Below are 15,798 nucleotides of genomic sequence, written 5' to 3'. Positions count from 1 at the left end.
AAGGCTTCCACCGTCAGCTCGAGGGGCTGCCAAGAGCCAAACGGCTGTCAAGTCAGGGGAGGGTCCCAACCGCTCGCCCCAGAGGTGAAAGGGCCCACCTGCTGCCGCGTTTTTGTCATTGAGGAGCTTCGTCTGGCTGCTGGGGATGATTTTCAGATCCACGGCCTCCGGGGATTGCGGCGAGTTCTGTATCCTCGAGGCCATAAGAGCGTTGAGGTACTGCAAACGGGTGACCTGAAAAGACGCCGCCACGTGCGGAAGTTCAGCCAAAGACAGGTAGTCCTCGACTTATGACCCACCAGGGAGCCCAAAATTTCTGCTGCTAAGTTTGTTAAGTGAGTTTTGCCCCCTTTGACGACCTTTTTGGCCGCAGCTGTTAAGTGAATCACTGGACTTGCTAGTAACACGGTTGTTAAGTGAATCTGGCTTCCCCGTGGACTTTGCTTGTCAGAAGGTCGCAAAAGGGGATCATGTGACCCTCCCGGGACACTGCAGCCATCATAAATATGAGTCAGCTGCCGAGCATCTGAACTTCGATCGCATGCCTGTAGGGATGCCGCAACAGTTCATAAAAATGTTCACAAATCACTTTTTCCCAGTGCCGTTGTAACTTCGGTCACTAAATGAACTGTTGTAATTTGAGGACTACCTGTAATATTAATAATAATCACCACTGTCACTCCAACTACGATACCGCTCTTTCCCTTCCTTGGACAAACCCAGAGCCAAGTGAAAAAGAATAAAATCTTCAATTAAAAAAAAACAAAGCACAATTCACAGTGGCGCAGTGGTTAGAATGCAGTACTGTATGCAGGCGCCATCCATTGGGGTAGCCATCTTTCCTTCTTGCCAGGGGGTCTCCAACCTTGGCAACTTTAAGACTTGTGGACTTACAACTCCCAGAATTCTCCAGCCACACAGTCTGGGAATTGAAGTCCACAAGTCTTAAAATTGCCACGTTTGGAGACTCCTGATCTAGTCAACCAGTAAGAACTTGTTAAAGTTTCTACCCTGGAAGTAAAGGAGAAGTGTGTGGAACAAAAAGCAAGTCTGTTTGCAACTTCTGAACTTGCTGTGTCCCTGCTGTGTCCCAAAAGCCCTTAAGACCATTCTATTTTTCAGGGAGGGAGTCGTTTCTTTGGTCCAGATGAAACATTTTAAAAGCCATAGCCTTTTTCTGAATAATGGCACGGTGGTTAGAATGCAGTATTGCAGGCTGACTCTGCCCACTGCCAGGAGTTCGATCCTGAGGTTCACTCAGCCTTCCATCCTTTCAAAGTGGGTAAAATGAGAATCCAGATTGTTGGGAGCAACCTGCTGACTCTGTAAAACTGCCTAGAGAGGGCTGTAAAGCACTGTCAAGCAGTATATAAGTCTGCTATTGCTATTTTAAACTTTCGATTAAACAACCATTTGAGATAGCAGTCACCATGCAAATATTCCAAGAGAAAACGAGGGTCTTTCAGCTGGCGTTTGCAAACACATGATCTGACTTCCCCATTGAATTTGCTTGTCAGAAGATCACAAAAGGTGACCACGTGATCCCGGGACAATGCAACCATCATAAATACATGCCAGTTGCTAAGTGTCCAAATTTTGACCACGTGACCCTGGGGATGCTGCAATGGTCGTAAATGTGAAAAATGGCCATAAGTCACTTTTTCAGTGCCATTGTTAACTTCGAACGATCACTAAACAAATGCTTGCAAGTAAGTGGAAGACTACCTGTACTCACTGGCTTATACAAACTTAGATCTCCCTCTGCCTAGCAAATCACTGGCGGTCAGTGCTTACCTTGATGAACTGCAGATCAGTGAGTGCTCGGACGGTGTAATCAGGGCAGTATGCCGAATAATTGGTGGGCTCTGCGCAGTCAACCTGTTGTTCACGACGATTCATCCGCAGAGTGGACACTGGGGACTGATGGACTGTTGAAAGGAAAAAGCAACACTGTGGGTGGCTTGGAAATAAGATAGTGAAGCCATGATTATTTTTTTTAAGGGAACCAGGTTTCTAGTTCTCATGAAGACAGCACATGGTTCTGAACGGATTTGTTGCCTTTGCTAAAAGTTACTACAGGTAGTCCTCGACTTACGGCCACAATTGAGCCCAAAGTTCTTAAGTAACTTTTGCCCCACTCTATGACACAGTTCCTTGCCACAGTTGTTAAGCGAACCATGGCAGTTGTTAAATTAGGAACAAGGTTGTTAAGTGAATCTGGCTTCCCCACTGATGTTGCTGGTCAGAAGGTCGCAAAAGTTGATCCTGGGATCCTGCAACCATCATAAATATGGATCGGTTGCCAAGTGTCTGAATTTTGATTGTGTGACCAGGATGCTGCTGCCATGGTCGCAAGTGTGAAATATGAGTCGTAACTCATTTTTTTCCAGCGCTGTTGTAACTTGGTGCGCTCATTAAAGCAATGGCTGTAAGTCGAGGATTTATCTGTATTTTGATTTCTGAGTGTGCATATGTGGATCACTTTTTCAATGAGGAAAAAGGCATAGGAGGAAATGTACTTTTTCATCCCACCATGGATCCCAATTCAGGCAGAGACCTCCGGGTGGATGACAGCCATCAACTAGGCCAGGGATAGGCAACTTCGGCTCTTTTATGACTCATGGACTTCAACTCCCAGAATTCCTAAGCCAGCCACGTTGAGGGGAAAGGGAGAGTTTCCAAGCTGAGCCATGCTGGCTCAGGAATTCTGGGAGTTGAAGTCCACGAGTCATAAAAGAGCCAAGGTTGCCTACCCCTGGACTAGGTTAACACTGGGAAGGCAGGAATGAAAACTGTGGCAACCTTCACACTAGCAAAGCAACACAAATAGGAGTTGAACAGCCTCTGGCCTCTGCTTTAAAAGGGTGAGCCAAATACACACCGATCTCCCACAGCGGGGCATTAAGAGTTAGCTGGCAGAAAGGTCTCTGGGGTGAATTCCCCACCTCCAAAGGGGCTGCTCCCCTCAAGACTGAGCACGGGACTCACCTGAAGAAGGAGCGGTAAGTGCTGAGACACCGTAATAGGTGAAGGCGCCATTTTCAAACTTCAGCCCTTCCTTCCCAATCTCGACTTCAACCCTGCCCTGGCAGAGGAGGAAAAAGGCAAAATAAGCAGAGGAATCTCGGGCTGGATGGAGAAGGAATAAAATGCACTTCTAAGATTCCCAAATCCAATTAAGAGCCTGGATTTTGGTTGTTCCCTTCTTCTTATAAAAGGCTGGTTTTTTTTCTTTCTTAATTCTTCCTTTCACTGATTAGGGGTCACCCCAAACACCTGCCCCAGAGAGACGCACATGGCATCAATCCATCTGCTTTTTCCAAATAGCAAGGCCCATTTTTCTTCAGAGCCAAGGATGGTTGCCTTTTAAATCACTGCTCTGTTCTCTGCTTGTCAACGCTGCTAACATCGGATGTTCTTGCTTTGACAACATATGGAGATGCAGCCATTTTCCTTCTTATCTTTTACTCTTAGAGTTGGAATTAGATGATACTGGGGGGCGGGGAGGAGAAATGTGCATGGGAGTTAGTTAAGACATAACAATATTGCAACAGTGTGAGAACCAAGGTTTTTTTGAAATAAGAGATGATAAGAAATGGCGGGTTCTCGGGTTGGAGAACCGGAGGGAGAGCCTGCATTTCAAACTAATTGGAGAACGTGATTTATGACTGTCAATTAGAGGAGGGAATTGTGCTTTGATGCTATGTGCTCAGGGGAGGGGAATTCAGATTTTGGCATTGCCTATGTACGTGCCGATGCTATGCTACTGGAATAAAGATTCTTTAAGGTAAACAATGCCTACAAGTTCTTTGAAGAGTTTCATTTGTCGGAACCATGACACTGCTGTTTTAAGTACAATCTGTAGGCTTAGTTAAAACAGTCATATTTATAAAAATACTCATAATGTACAGTCCTTCACTTCCAACCGTAGTTACAACGGCACTTATGACCATTTTTCACACAACTGCTACAGCATCCCCATGGTCATGTGATCAAAATTTCGAGGCTTGGCAACTGGTTCATATTTATGATGGTCACAATGTCCCAGGGTTCTGTGATTAAATTTTGTGACCTTCTGAACGAGCAAAGTCAATGGGGAAGCGAGATTCACTCAACAACTTTGTTACTTAACAACTGCAGGGATTTGCTTAACAAATGTGGCAAGAAAAGTCATAAAATGAGGCAAAACTCACTTAACAAATGTCTCACTTAGCAACATAAACGTGGGGCTCAATTGTGGTCATAAGTCGAGGACTATTATGCTCTGTCTAGGACAGGGGTTTTCAAACTTGGCCTTTTTATGACTGGCTGAGGAATTCTGGGAGTTCAAGTCCACAAGTCATAAAAGGGCCAAGTTTGAAGACCCCTGGTCTAGGATATCCAGATTTATTTGGAGATTTTACTGAAGTCTCGCCCAATCTTGCACCCTCCAGATGTGTGTGTGTGGGGGAACTGCAAATCCCAGAATTCCAAGGAACTCAGGAGACCTCACACCCATACCTTCCCTCACTTCACCCTGAGTTCTGCAACTTGCATAAACGAAGCCCTTCATTAATGTCTGTTCCAGCGTTTCAATTCTGGGTCTTTTTCTCCCAGGAAAAAAAGGTGGGAAAAGTCAGCAAAAATCCCAGATTTGATCAATGCTTCGGTCTAGCCTGAGAATCGCTGGTTCCCCCTTCAGAATCTGGGAGGCCAGGTGGGGAAATGTGGTTTCCACAATTGCTTTTAACACACTACAGTCGGCTGCTGTTCTAGCATCACAGCAGAAAGGTGGCACGTGCATATTGCACAACTAAAATTTTAAAAACAGCTTGGCATTTCTTAAAACGGTGGGCCATCTTGCAGCTCAGCTGATACTCACACAAGAGAGACAAAATCACCTTCCTTCCTTTGCTTCCTTTTTTTTCCTGTTCGTTTTACATTTGTTTTAATTGAAACAGGGAAACCTGGCACGTTGCAAAGTAAAGCTTCTCTCTCTTGTATGCTGATTTCCAACTCTCCCAAGGCGTTCGCTTCCAGGCAATTCTTGGAAACATCCAACCCGACAAATAAGATAAAAAGTGGCGCTGACAAAAAAATAAGCCAAGTTCACACGCTTACTTTCTTTCTTTTTAAAAAATAAATTGTTTTCTAACCAGCTCCTTAGCCATGTGACACTTTATGAAAAACATATCTCCTAGGCACTTAGGGTAGGTGTCCATGCGGGGCACAAATGGAACCTGCCCATTTGGTGAGAACGCCTAAGGAACTTGGCCAAGAGCTGCCCTGTCAAAATGAAGGAGAGGGATGTGGACGGGACCACAGATCTTCTCTGTGTAGGCCCCCCTTTGGGGATTCTCCCCACACCCCACAGGTCTGTCAAGTTCTCACCCTCTTGACTTTTACCTCTTTAAAGTTTTGTTTCTCTGCGCTTTCAACCTGAGGTATGTGGCACTGGCAGTCCCGACGCCTTCAGTGTTACGACTTCAGTGTATTGCTACTGCTATTTTTATAATTTTAATGTGTGTAATCTGCCCAGAGCAGGGGTAGGCAACCTTGGCTCTTTTATGACTCGTGAACTGGTTCAGGAATTCTGGGAGTCATAAAAGAGCCAAGGTTGCCTTCCCCTGGCCTAGAGTGGTTTCCTTTGGGCAGGCAAAGGATCGAATACCGAGTCTCTAGCCCACTCTGGAGGGAGGACACACAATCTGACTCTCCTCTTCCTCCTCCTCCTCCTCCTCCTCCTCCGCAATTCAGCCTCCTCCTGGGTGTGGCATCTCACCTCTTTCCCACTTCCATTAACAGTTGACATTAGGACTTGCTACTCATCCCAGGCCAGAAGAATTGAGATGCCGGTGGCTTTTTTCCTCCTGAATGGAGTGCCTGAGGAACAAGAGCTAGCATCTCAGGCTTTTGACTCAGGAGATGGTGAGTCCTGTTCTGGGTTCTGCTTATGCATGAGAAAGGGGATGCAAGGAAATGGCACAATGGACCAGACCATTTTGAATTCCAGGTAAGAAGGGAGGCCGCAGAAGGCTCCCCTTCCATTTAACGACTGAGCAATATTCGGTCTTGGAAACTACGGGGACTTACTAAAGTGCTATTGAAAGTCTTCCAATCCTGCATAGGATTGAAAGTGGTCAGTCCCATGCCTCCCCATTAAATACAGTGGTGCATTCCTTCCCCCCCCCCCCATATTCTCTCCATGCTGCTTTCCAATATGGCTGGCTGGGGAATTCTGGCAGTTGAAGTCCCTAAGACTTAAAGTTGCTAGATCCCTACACTACAGATCCTCAACTTACAGCCACAACTGAGCCCCGGTTTTATGTTAAGTGAGACATTTGTTGTTGTTTTTGCCCCATTTTACGACTTTTCTTGCCACGGTTGTTAAGTGAATCACTGCCGTTGATAGGTTAGTAATCTGGTTGTTAAGCGAATCAGGTTTCCCCACTGACTTTGCTTGTCAGAAGGTCGCAAAAGGGGATCACGTGACCCCGAGACACTGCAACCGTCATAAATATGAGTTACAGTTGAATTTTGATCACATGACCACTGAAGAGGCTGCAAAGGTCATTAGTATGAAAAACAGTTCTAAGTCACATTTTCCAGTGCCACTGTAACTTTGAACGGTCACTAAACACATTATTGTAAGTTGAGGACTACCTGTAAAAGTTCAAAGTATTCTTTAATATTTCAAAATTGATAAGGGTTGCAGTCTCTCTCCAGACAAGATAACAAGAGCCTCTTGAACGGAATAGAATAAAAACTTTGTCACTTTAAATGTACACATTAAAAATGTAATTACATTGTATTCAGCTCTCAAAGAATAACCATTATGTATACACCCACATGCACACATATATATGACACAGAGAAACATCACAATCTAGTTCGGATGTACACATATATATGGTGACAAAAAAGGATCCTGCAAATTTACAAGGCAGATGGCACAAGGAACAAAAGCTGTTACAGTAGTACTGTTATAAATACTTTGAAACCTCCTCCCAGAGGGGAGCAACAGAAACAGACCATGAAGTGGCTGTGTGGGATCTCTATCAATGTTTCAAAGCTCTAAGCACATATAAGCGCTTATAAGCAGTATCCTGAATCACGGGAAACGAGCTTCCTATAGTGTACTCAGCTGTCCTTACCACTCTCTGAATGGACCTTCTATCTTGGGCTCTGCTACCACCAAACCAGACAGTCGTGCAGTTTGTTAAAATGCTCTCAATTCTGCCTCTGTAAAAAGTGGCCAGGACAGAAGGAGTAAGAACCAGCCGTTGGTTCCAGAATTGCCAGCCTGCCAACCTTCAAGCATTCTGATAGGGCAAGAAGGTCATCTAATCCAACTCCCTGCTCAGGTCAGGACCACTAGCCCATCGGTGACAATGATCCTCTATCGGAAGTATTCCTCAACTCACGAGACAGTCTGCTCCTCCTGGGCTGGACCTGGAGGCCCAGCAGCCTTGTTGCATTGTTGGCCAGAGGTTTGCTTTGTTTCTCAGCAGTTGCTTTAGCCTCCAACCTGATCCTTGAACCAGGGCCTTCACCCTCCCTCAAAGTCCTCCCTGTGCACACCCTAGACATATAGTACCTGCAGGATGAGGACAAAGTAATTGACCGGCTGGTTGCGCTGATACAAGTAATGCTCAGCGGCCAAGCGATTGCAGTCGTCAAACTTCACTTCCTGGTTGACGCTGGGGTGCTGCAACAGATGCAACAGGACCTTCTCCGAAATTCGGCCTGGGCTGAAGAGATCCACCTCTGGAAGAGGGGTGGGGGGTGGGGTGGCAACAGGGGAGGCAGAAAACACAGCTGCCATCATATTTTTGAAAAAAAAAGAAAAGAGCTGATTTATTTTTAAAACCAGGGGTCTGCAAACTTGGCAACTTTAAGACTTGTGAACTTCAACTCCCAGAATTCCTCAGCCAGCTGGCTGAGGAATTCTGGGAGCTGAAGTTCACAAATCTTAAAGTTGCCAGGTTTGGGGACCCTGGTTTTAAATACACAAAGCAGACAACAGCAAGGAACTCAGGAATGAGACAAAAAGGTTTTGATTTAGCATCTCTGGAAGAAGGAAGACAGAGAACCAAGTTGGCTTCCCATTTCACTGGCTTTCATGCCTAAGGGAAGCCTAGTTGTTTGGTTGTACTTTTACACCCTCCAACAACAGGAGTTTTCTGGCCAATATACAGCTCTAGTAATCACAAAAAATCTAGTCATATTCAAAACATATGAAATGAAGCCTATTTGACTTAACACTGAAGTAAACATTGAAATACGCCTGGAAAAATGACAAGAGAACATTTATGAGCATTTGTTAGAAATATAGAAATCTTTATTTTGCTTGCAAAATATATTTTAACGTATCAGCTTGGAAGAATCCATCTTGCATTGATTAAACCAAGTTGTGCACGACTTCGTAAGACGCTAACGTGCAAGGTCAAAAAGAGTTATTTTATCCAGCAGGTTTTCTTGCATTTAACTGACTGCTGAGTATTATTATTATTGTGCTAGGACAGAAATATGTGCAACCTGAAGCTTTGTGTTTATCAGGATATGTTTGCCTTTCTCTATTATCTTCTTGAGCTTCCTCTCAATATGCAAATTTTATATTGCTTTATCCCAATTTGGAGGGATTTTGTAATCAGCTGAACCAACAGTTGAGTTGGCAATGAATGCTGAAGATAAGAAAAGTGAAATGACAGCAAACAGATTACTGCACTGCACTGCACTGCACTGACTACAAAAAATGTTTTTTCCCTTTTGTATCATTTCATTATTTTATTTGTTATGTTTATATTTTATCTCTTATCCCGTGGGAGCTGCTCCAGATAAGAAAATGGACTTACGATCAAAAGACACATTGGGCATAAGAAACACAAGACAGCTGTTGAGTGGTTTGCAGAATTGATTAATGTTGACCAACTATGGGGAACTGCAATGAATCACGATTTGCTGATCTATTTATGTGTGTAAATATGTCACAAATGAAGGCAAATATACATGTCCCAGGATAATGTTGCAGGATCCAAACTGGGTCGGTCACTGGGACCAAAGGTTTAATCTTCCGAGCTTTTGGACTCCTGCTGAATCCTATCCCCAGGAAACTTCTCTCTACCAGAATGTTTGCTTTGGGCTAGTCTGTTTATTTATTCTATTTACCACCAGCTTATCTAGTACTTCAGAGCTGAGAAAACAACAGCCAATGATTTAATACCGACCATCAACACCCCAATCCACAACTAAAAAGCCACCCACAAGTAGACACCACAGAAATACCAAGCGTAGAAAAAGCCCAAAGCAACGTGGTGGTAGGGAGAAGTTATTGTGTCTTGGGTTTTTACCCCAGCTTTTTTTTTGGCGTGGTGTAATTTTGTTTTATTCTTTTACGCATTCTTTTCTAATCTGCGTGGATGCCCAGCTTAGAGGGATGTGAGGTTTGACTGTACTGTACGGGCTGTTCAGGACTGGCTCCTTGGCCCCCGTGGTTAATCCTACGCAACTGGTTACGCTTTGAATGAAAATAGTGTAGCTCAGGGGTCTGCAACCTTGACAACCTTAAGACTTGTGGACCTCAGCTCCCAGAATTCCTCATCCAGGCTGAGGAATTCTGGGAGCTGAAATCCACAAGTCTTAAAAGTTGTCCAGGTTGCAGACCCCTGGTGTAGCTAATAAACTGAATTTAAGAGAATGGTCCCCTTGCTCTAGGGATTCTTGATACCCGACGACACTGGGCTATCATCCTGCCTATGGCAGCCTAATGGAGGTCCTTTTCCTTTCTATTCTACAGTTCAAGATTAAAAGGTAAAGGTAAAGGTTCCCCCGCACATGCGTGCTAGTCGTTTCCGACTCTAGGGGCCGGTGCTCATCTCCGTTTCAAAGCCGAAGAGCCAGTGCTTGTCCGAGGACGTCTCCGTGGTCATGTGGCCGGCATGACTAGAGGCCAGAGGCGCACAGAACGCTGTTACCTTCCCACCGCAGGGGTCCCTATTTTTCTACTTGCATTTTTACGTGCTTTCGAACTGCTAGGTTGGCAGAAGCTGGGACGAGTAACAGGCGCTCACTCTGCTACGTGGCACTCGGGATTCGACCCGCCAAACTGCCGACCTTCTGATCGACAAGCTCAGCGTCCTAACCCATTGAGCCACTGCATCCCATTCAAGATTAAACAGCACGAAATGCTGCTAGTCCTTAACCAGCCATAGCCAAAATCCAGCAAGGACTCTGAGGGATCTTTTCTATTTTTTTCTAGGTTGCCCTGGTAGAAAACAAGGAAGAAATAGGAAAGATAAGCTGGGATTGGATTGGAAGGCCTCCAAAATCCCTTCCAATTCTTTAAGTCGGTTTGGCCCAGTGGTTAAGAGGCCAGATTAGCAAGTGGGAAACCATGAGGTCGAGTCCTCCCTTAGCCATGAAAGCCAGTCCCTCTCTCGCAACCCAACCCACCTCACAGGGTTGTTGTTGTGGGGAAAAGGACAGTGTGTCAGATATGTGCTCCACTTTGAGTTATTTGCAAAAAATAATAAAGGCAAGATCCAATTTTTTTTAAAAAAAAAGCAACAATGATTCCACAATAAGACATGCTTCTTTCACGGTCCTACCTCTAGATAAGAAGCGCTGAGTAGCTAGGAGTAGCTGAGGGGAGATCTTCACCTTGTATTCATTGTCAGAAACTTTGAACAAGGAGAAATCTTCTTTCCGGCGGTCCATCAATGTTCCAAGCGGAGGCGGCTTTTTCTTCAACCGGTGCTCCCCTGGAGTTTGGAGGAGGTGAAGAGACAGCGAGAGGAATCAAACTGCACAACTGTTATGGACGTCTGCACAATTCTGTGCAAATTCAGGACAATCACAGGACATCATTATGGCTACAGCCTTCAATTTTGCACCCTGGTATCATTTTAAATAACCCCATCTCCCTCCAAGACTGCAGCCCAAGGAACACAAGAAAGGAATCTCAAATAGAATCACTGAATATGGTTTTCCAGATGTTGTGGCTGACCTAGCGTTCTCAGCATCCTCACCACTGGCCACGCTGGCATCTGTATCTTAATACCTGGCAGACCAGAAGTTACCCATCTCTGCTTAGAGGGTGAGATTCAGTTTTGAGGATGTTGATTCAACTAAAATCCCACTTCTTTAAACACCCCAAAAGCAGATAAAAATGATTGTAGAAAAAAAAAACTAAATCTAAAATGTCCCAAGCATCATTTCCCCCTCCACCTACACTCGTTGAAAATGTTCTGAAAAGTGAGCTATGCAAGTATGCTTTTACAGACACCTGGTAGAAAAAAATTACTTTCGTCTCTTTCAGTAAGCTACACAGCTTTGGAGGTGTGGAGTCAAGAAACAATTAAGGAGAATATTTGTAGCTCAGGATTGAAATTAGATGTCCTTGGTGCTCTCCAGACTTGGCTGTTTTCTTGCAGATGTTTCATTATCCAAACTATCCGAAAAGTGCTTTTTAAAGAGGCAGCTGGACTTTATTCTCCTTGAAAACGTTTCCCTTCTCGTACAAGAATTCAATGTTCTGGAGAAGCTTCTTGGATAAGAAATGAAACGTCTTCCAGGAAAAATAAAGAAAGTCCAGTTGCCTTTTGAAAAAGCACCTGTGGGACGACCATGACCTGGATGACTGAGAAGCTACACGTGCTATTCACATCATCAGTGCTAGTGAGGTTACCTGGTTTGGGTAATGAAAAGTCTGCAGAAAAACAACAAGAAAAACAACCAAGACAGAGAGCACCAAGGACCCCTCAGCCAAGAAGCAATTAAGTGAATTCTGAGGGAGATCTGAATTATGAACAATGCTTTCAAGCTTTGAGGATATCTATCTATCTATCTATCTATCTATCTATCTATCTATCTATCTATCTATCTATCTATCTATCTATCTATCATCTATCTATCTATCATCTATCTATCTATCTATCTATCTATCTATCTATCTATCTATCTATCTATCTATCTATCTATCTATCGGATCTATCATCTATCTATCTATCTATCTATCTATCTATCTATCTATCTATCTATCTATCTATCATCTATCTATCTATCTATCTATCTATCTATCGGATCTATCTATCTATCTATCTATCTATCTATCTATCTATCTATCTATCTATCTATCTATCTATCTATCTATCTATCATCTATCTATCTATCTATCTATCGGATCTATCTATCTATCTATCTATCTATCTATCTATCTATCATCTATCTATCTATCTATCTATCTATCTATCTATCGGATCTATCTATCTATCTATCTATCTATCTATCTATCGGATCTATCTATCTATCTATCTATCTATCTATCGGATCTATCTATCTATCTATCTATCTATCTATCTATCTATCTATCTATCTATCTATCGGATCTATCTATCTATCTATCTATCTATCTATCTATCTATCTATCTATCTATCTATCTATCTATCTATCATCTATCTATCTATCTATAGGATCTATCTATCTATCTATCTATCTATCTATCTATCTATCTATCTATCGGATCTATCTATCTGTCTGTGTCTGTCTGTCTATCTATCTATCTATAAAGAGAGAGATAAAATAGATATCTATATCTAGATAAAACAGATATATCTATATCTATATCTATATATGTGTGTGTCTGTGTATAGATGTATAGATGTGTGTATAAAATGTATATATATATATATGTGTGTGTGTGTGTGTGTGTGTGTGTCTCTGTGTGTGTGTGTCTGTGTGTCTGTGTGTCTGTGTATAGATGTGTGTATAAAATGTGTATATATATATATGTGTGTGTGTGTGTGTGTGTGTGTGTGTGTGTGTGTGTGTATATATATATATATATATATATATATATATATATATATATATATATATATATATATATATATATATATATATATATATATATATATATATATATATATATATATATTATCTATCTATCTATCTATCTATCTATCTTAAAATACAAAATGTTTCCAACTTTCCTCTGAAATGTTTCCAACAACTCCTACATCTTCTTGCCACTAAGGGTGGGATAGAAGAGTCCTGAAGCCCAAAACATCTAGAAGGCATTTGGTTCTTGACCTTTGCTGCAGAAATGGAAGCTTTCATGGACTTTGTAGTAGAATAAATAACCTGTCTTAAATTCCCAGGCACTTGGTGTGCTAAACTGGTAGAAATTGGGGAGGAAAGCCTGAAATGGAGCTTTGTGTGAAGACGGCTTGCTAAATCCCCGAAATAACTCAGTGTTTCTCAATCTCAGAGATTTTAAGATGTGTGAACTTCAACTCCCAGAATTCCCCAGCCAGCATGCTGGAGTTGATGTCTACACATCTTAAAATGGCTGAGATAACTGTATGCAGAGAAGTGTCTTTGTTCCCTCATTCTGGCACCTGCCATTGCTCCTCTGCTCTCGGGCTGGGTTGATGGGCTTCAGAGCTCTTGAAGGCAGATTAGTTGGGCTAAGGAAAATAAGGGGAGTCAGGAGCAGAAGAGAAGATGCCTTAAACAGGCCATACCTGTGTTGGAACCCACTTACTGTAGTCGTCTGACTCATCCATGATCTCCGACTTTATGATCTCTTCAATGACGTCTTCCAGGGTCACCAACCCCATGGCCTCATAGAACGGGTCCCCTTCCCCTTCGTTGTTCACCTTCTGCACAATAGCCATGTGGGATTTCCCTGGAAAGAGAAGGAAGCCTCCAAACGCTCAGCACCCAACGGCAGAGTCGGGGAAAAATGGGTCAAGGCTGCCATCGTTCCCCTCCCAGCACAAGAGAAGAGCAGACAAGGCTTCCTGAGGCCTCCCCAAAGCCATGGATGGGGTGGGTGGGTGTACAGGGAGCAGGACCCAAATCATAGCGCCACCTACGGGACCCCGTGCCCTCTGAGATTTAGATGGTCCCAATCTTGTTGGCAAGACCGGCCTGTTGCTCCAAGTCTTGTCCTAGCCAGCCTGCCGAGTACAATTTCTACATACTTTAAAAAAAATAAATCAGGGGTTGTCCAGCAGTGACCTTTCCAACTAACACTTTTAATTAAAAGGCAGAAGCTTTTGTGAGCTGCATTTCCCTTCTTCAGAGGTCGGGAAGGTTTTGAATTAGATCTTGGTGTAAGAGCTATTTTATTGTTCACATGGTCTGTGCTTTAAATTGTGGTTACTTGCCTAATAATGTATGCTGATGTAGTCATGAAAGTCAAATAAATATTCCCAAAATGGGCATGATAGCTGAGCTACTGCACCTGGGCTGCAAAAAACTGGAGAGCCACTAGGAGGTGACTAGGGGGCAGGGAGATAGAAAATACTGCCATCTGGTGACACATTAGAGTTCTGCAGCCCACAATTGATGATCACTATCTCATTTACTAGGACAGGGGTTGGCAACCTGAAAAAGGAAAAGAGCCACTGGGAACCGGTTCCATCACACACAAAAAAAAATGGGAGCCGCGTGCGTGCGTCCATGCACGCGCATGCGCAAAAAACGTTTTGCGCATGCGCAAAATGGGGTTTTTTGCACATGCGTGGACGCCTGCGGTTGCCGCTTTTTTTGTGTGTGTGATGGAACCAGTTCCCAGTGGCAGCAGCGCCGCTTGTTCGGAAAGCTGCCGCGGCTCGTTTGCAGAGCTGCCGCCTTCGGCAGCCTGCAAACGTGCCGCGGCAGCTTTCCCAAAGAGTGTCGCCGCTGCCCGTTCGCGTGGAGGTGCGCGTGCACCTCTCCAAAGGTTTGGAGAGGTGCGCGCACACCTCTGCCCATTCAGAGAGGTGCACGCGCACCTCTCCAAAAGGGCGGTGCCACTCTCCATTTGGAGAGGTGCGCACGCACCACTGCCTGTTTGAAGAGGTGCGCGCGCACCGGGCGGCTGGGAGCCGCAGGAGACGGTTCAAAGAGCTGCATGCGGCTCCGGAGCCGCGGGTTGCCGACCCGTGTACTAGGAAATATGGGTATTCTCTACCAACTCTCTCATCCCTTAATCTTCAGTTCTGCCCCTGTTGTCTTTGTTTATTTACTTCTCTGGGCAAGTGCAATCCAAAGCCATCACTTCTATTTTCTCTGGGTACAGATGCATTTCTGAAAATAAAAATTATGCTGGAAGACGCCAATTAACATTGCAACAGATCAGTTTCTATGTTTTTAATTAAAAGAAAACATATTTTTTTAAAAAAAAAGGTCATTTGGGGAAGGAGTTTTGATAAGAACCAAGGAAATGACCACGGACTGCACTTTGGAGTTACAGATTTTAAATACGTTTCTTGTGGGCAATATGATGGATAATTATTATTACTTTGCTGAAAAGCTGACCTAGCAACAAAAAGTTTCGAAAAATTCTCTAGTGGAGATAAATGCATTAAAATCTAATTTCCATTTATTAGCAATGCTGAACAAACTTTCTTCCCTAATGGATTACCTCCATCTGTAATAGCAGATGGATAAGCAGAATAGCAAATATGATTTTTTGAAAAGTGTTGACACGTCTTCAAGCACAAAATATATATTCTCTTTCACACACAAACATGCAGACACAAATGGATACATTCCCTCTTTTATTAATTGCTGTTTTCACTCTTTAATTTTTTTTTTAAAAACCCTGTATTTTCCAATATTGGTGTTTCATGGCACTGAAGTTAAATAAGCGAACGTGACAGACAACATCTTTGCAAAAATGCAATTAAATTGATCTAAAATTGTATGGTTCATAAGGAAAGAGAGACCCCAATCTGAGTAATATTCGATATTTTCATTTGGCATAAGGTCTGTACTTAAGCACAATACCAGATGCATTTTTCATCCACAGGCTGGGCTAAAGGGAAGGG

The 15,798-nt window shown here is 43.4% G+C and overlaps 1 protein-coding gene across 9 annotated transcripts in view; it reads right to left on the bottom strand.

Annotated features, from left to right (window-relative positions):
* Window positions 1-15,798, bottom strand: part of CNNM3 (cyclin and CBS domain divalent metal cation transport mediator 3) — a 48,508-nt gene that overhangs the window by 12,599 nt on the left and 20,111 nt on the right. For all 9 annotated transcript variants that reach the window (XR_014027196.1, XR_014027197.1, XR_014027198.1 and 6 more), the window contains exons 2-7: window positions 13,524-13,667; window positions 10,587-10,739; window positions 7,577-7,746; window positions 2,989-3,085; window positions 1,795-1,928; window positions 99-234 (exon numbers count right to left, since the gene is read on the bottom strand). Coding sequence is in view for 3 of the 9 variants with exons in the window: in XM_081333572.1 (XP_081189698.1) it covers window positions 99-234; window positions 1,795-1,928; window positions 2,989-3,085; window positions 7,577-7,746; window positions 10,587-10,739; window positions 13,524-13,667 (834 nt within the window). In the remaining 6 variants the exon portion in view is untranslated. The remainder of the gene's footprint in view (window positions 1-98; window positions 235-1,794; window positions 1,929-2,988; window positions 3,086-7,576; window positions 7,747-10,586; window positions 10,740-13,523; window positions 13,668-15,798) is intronic.

This window comes from Vipera berus (assembly GCF_964194415.1).
Source record: "Vipera berus genome assembly, chromosome: 8".
NCBI classification, from domain to species: Eukaryota; Metazoa; Chordata; class Lepidosauria; order Squamata; family Viperidae; genus Vipera; species Vipera berus.
The sequence above is the reverse complement of the archived record's forward strand: the minus strand, read 5'-3'. Positions and strand labels throughout refer to the sequence as shown.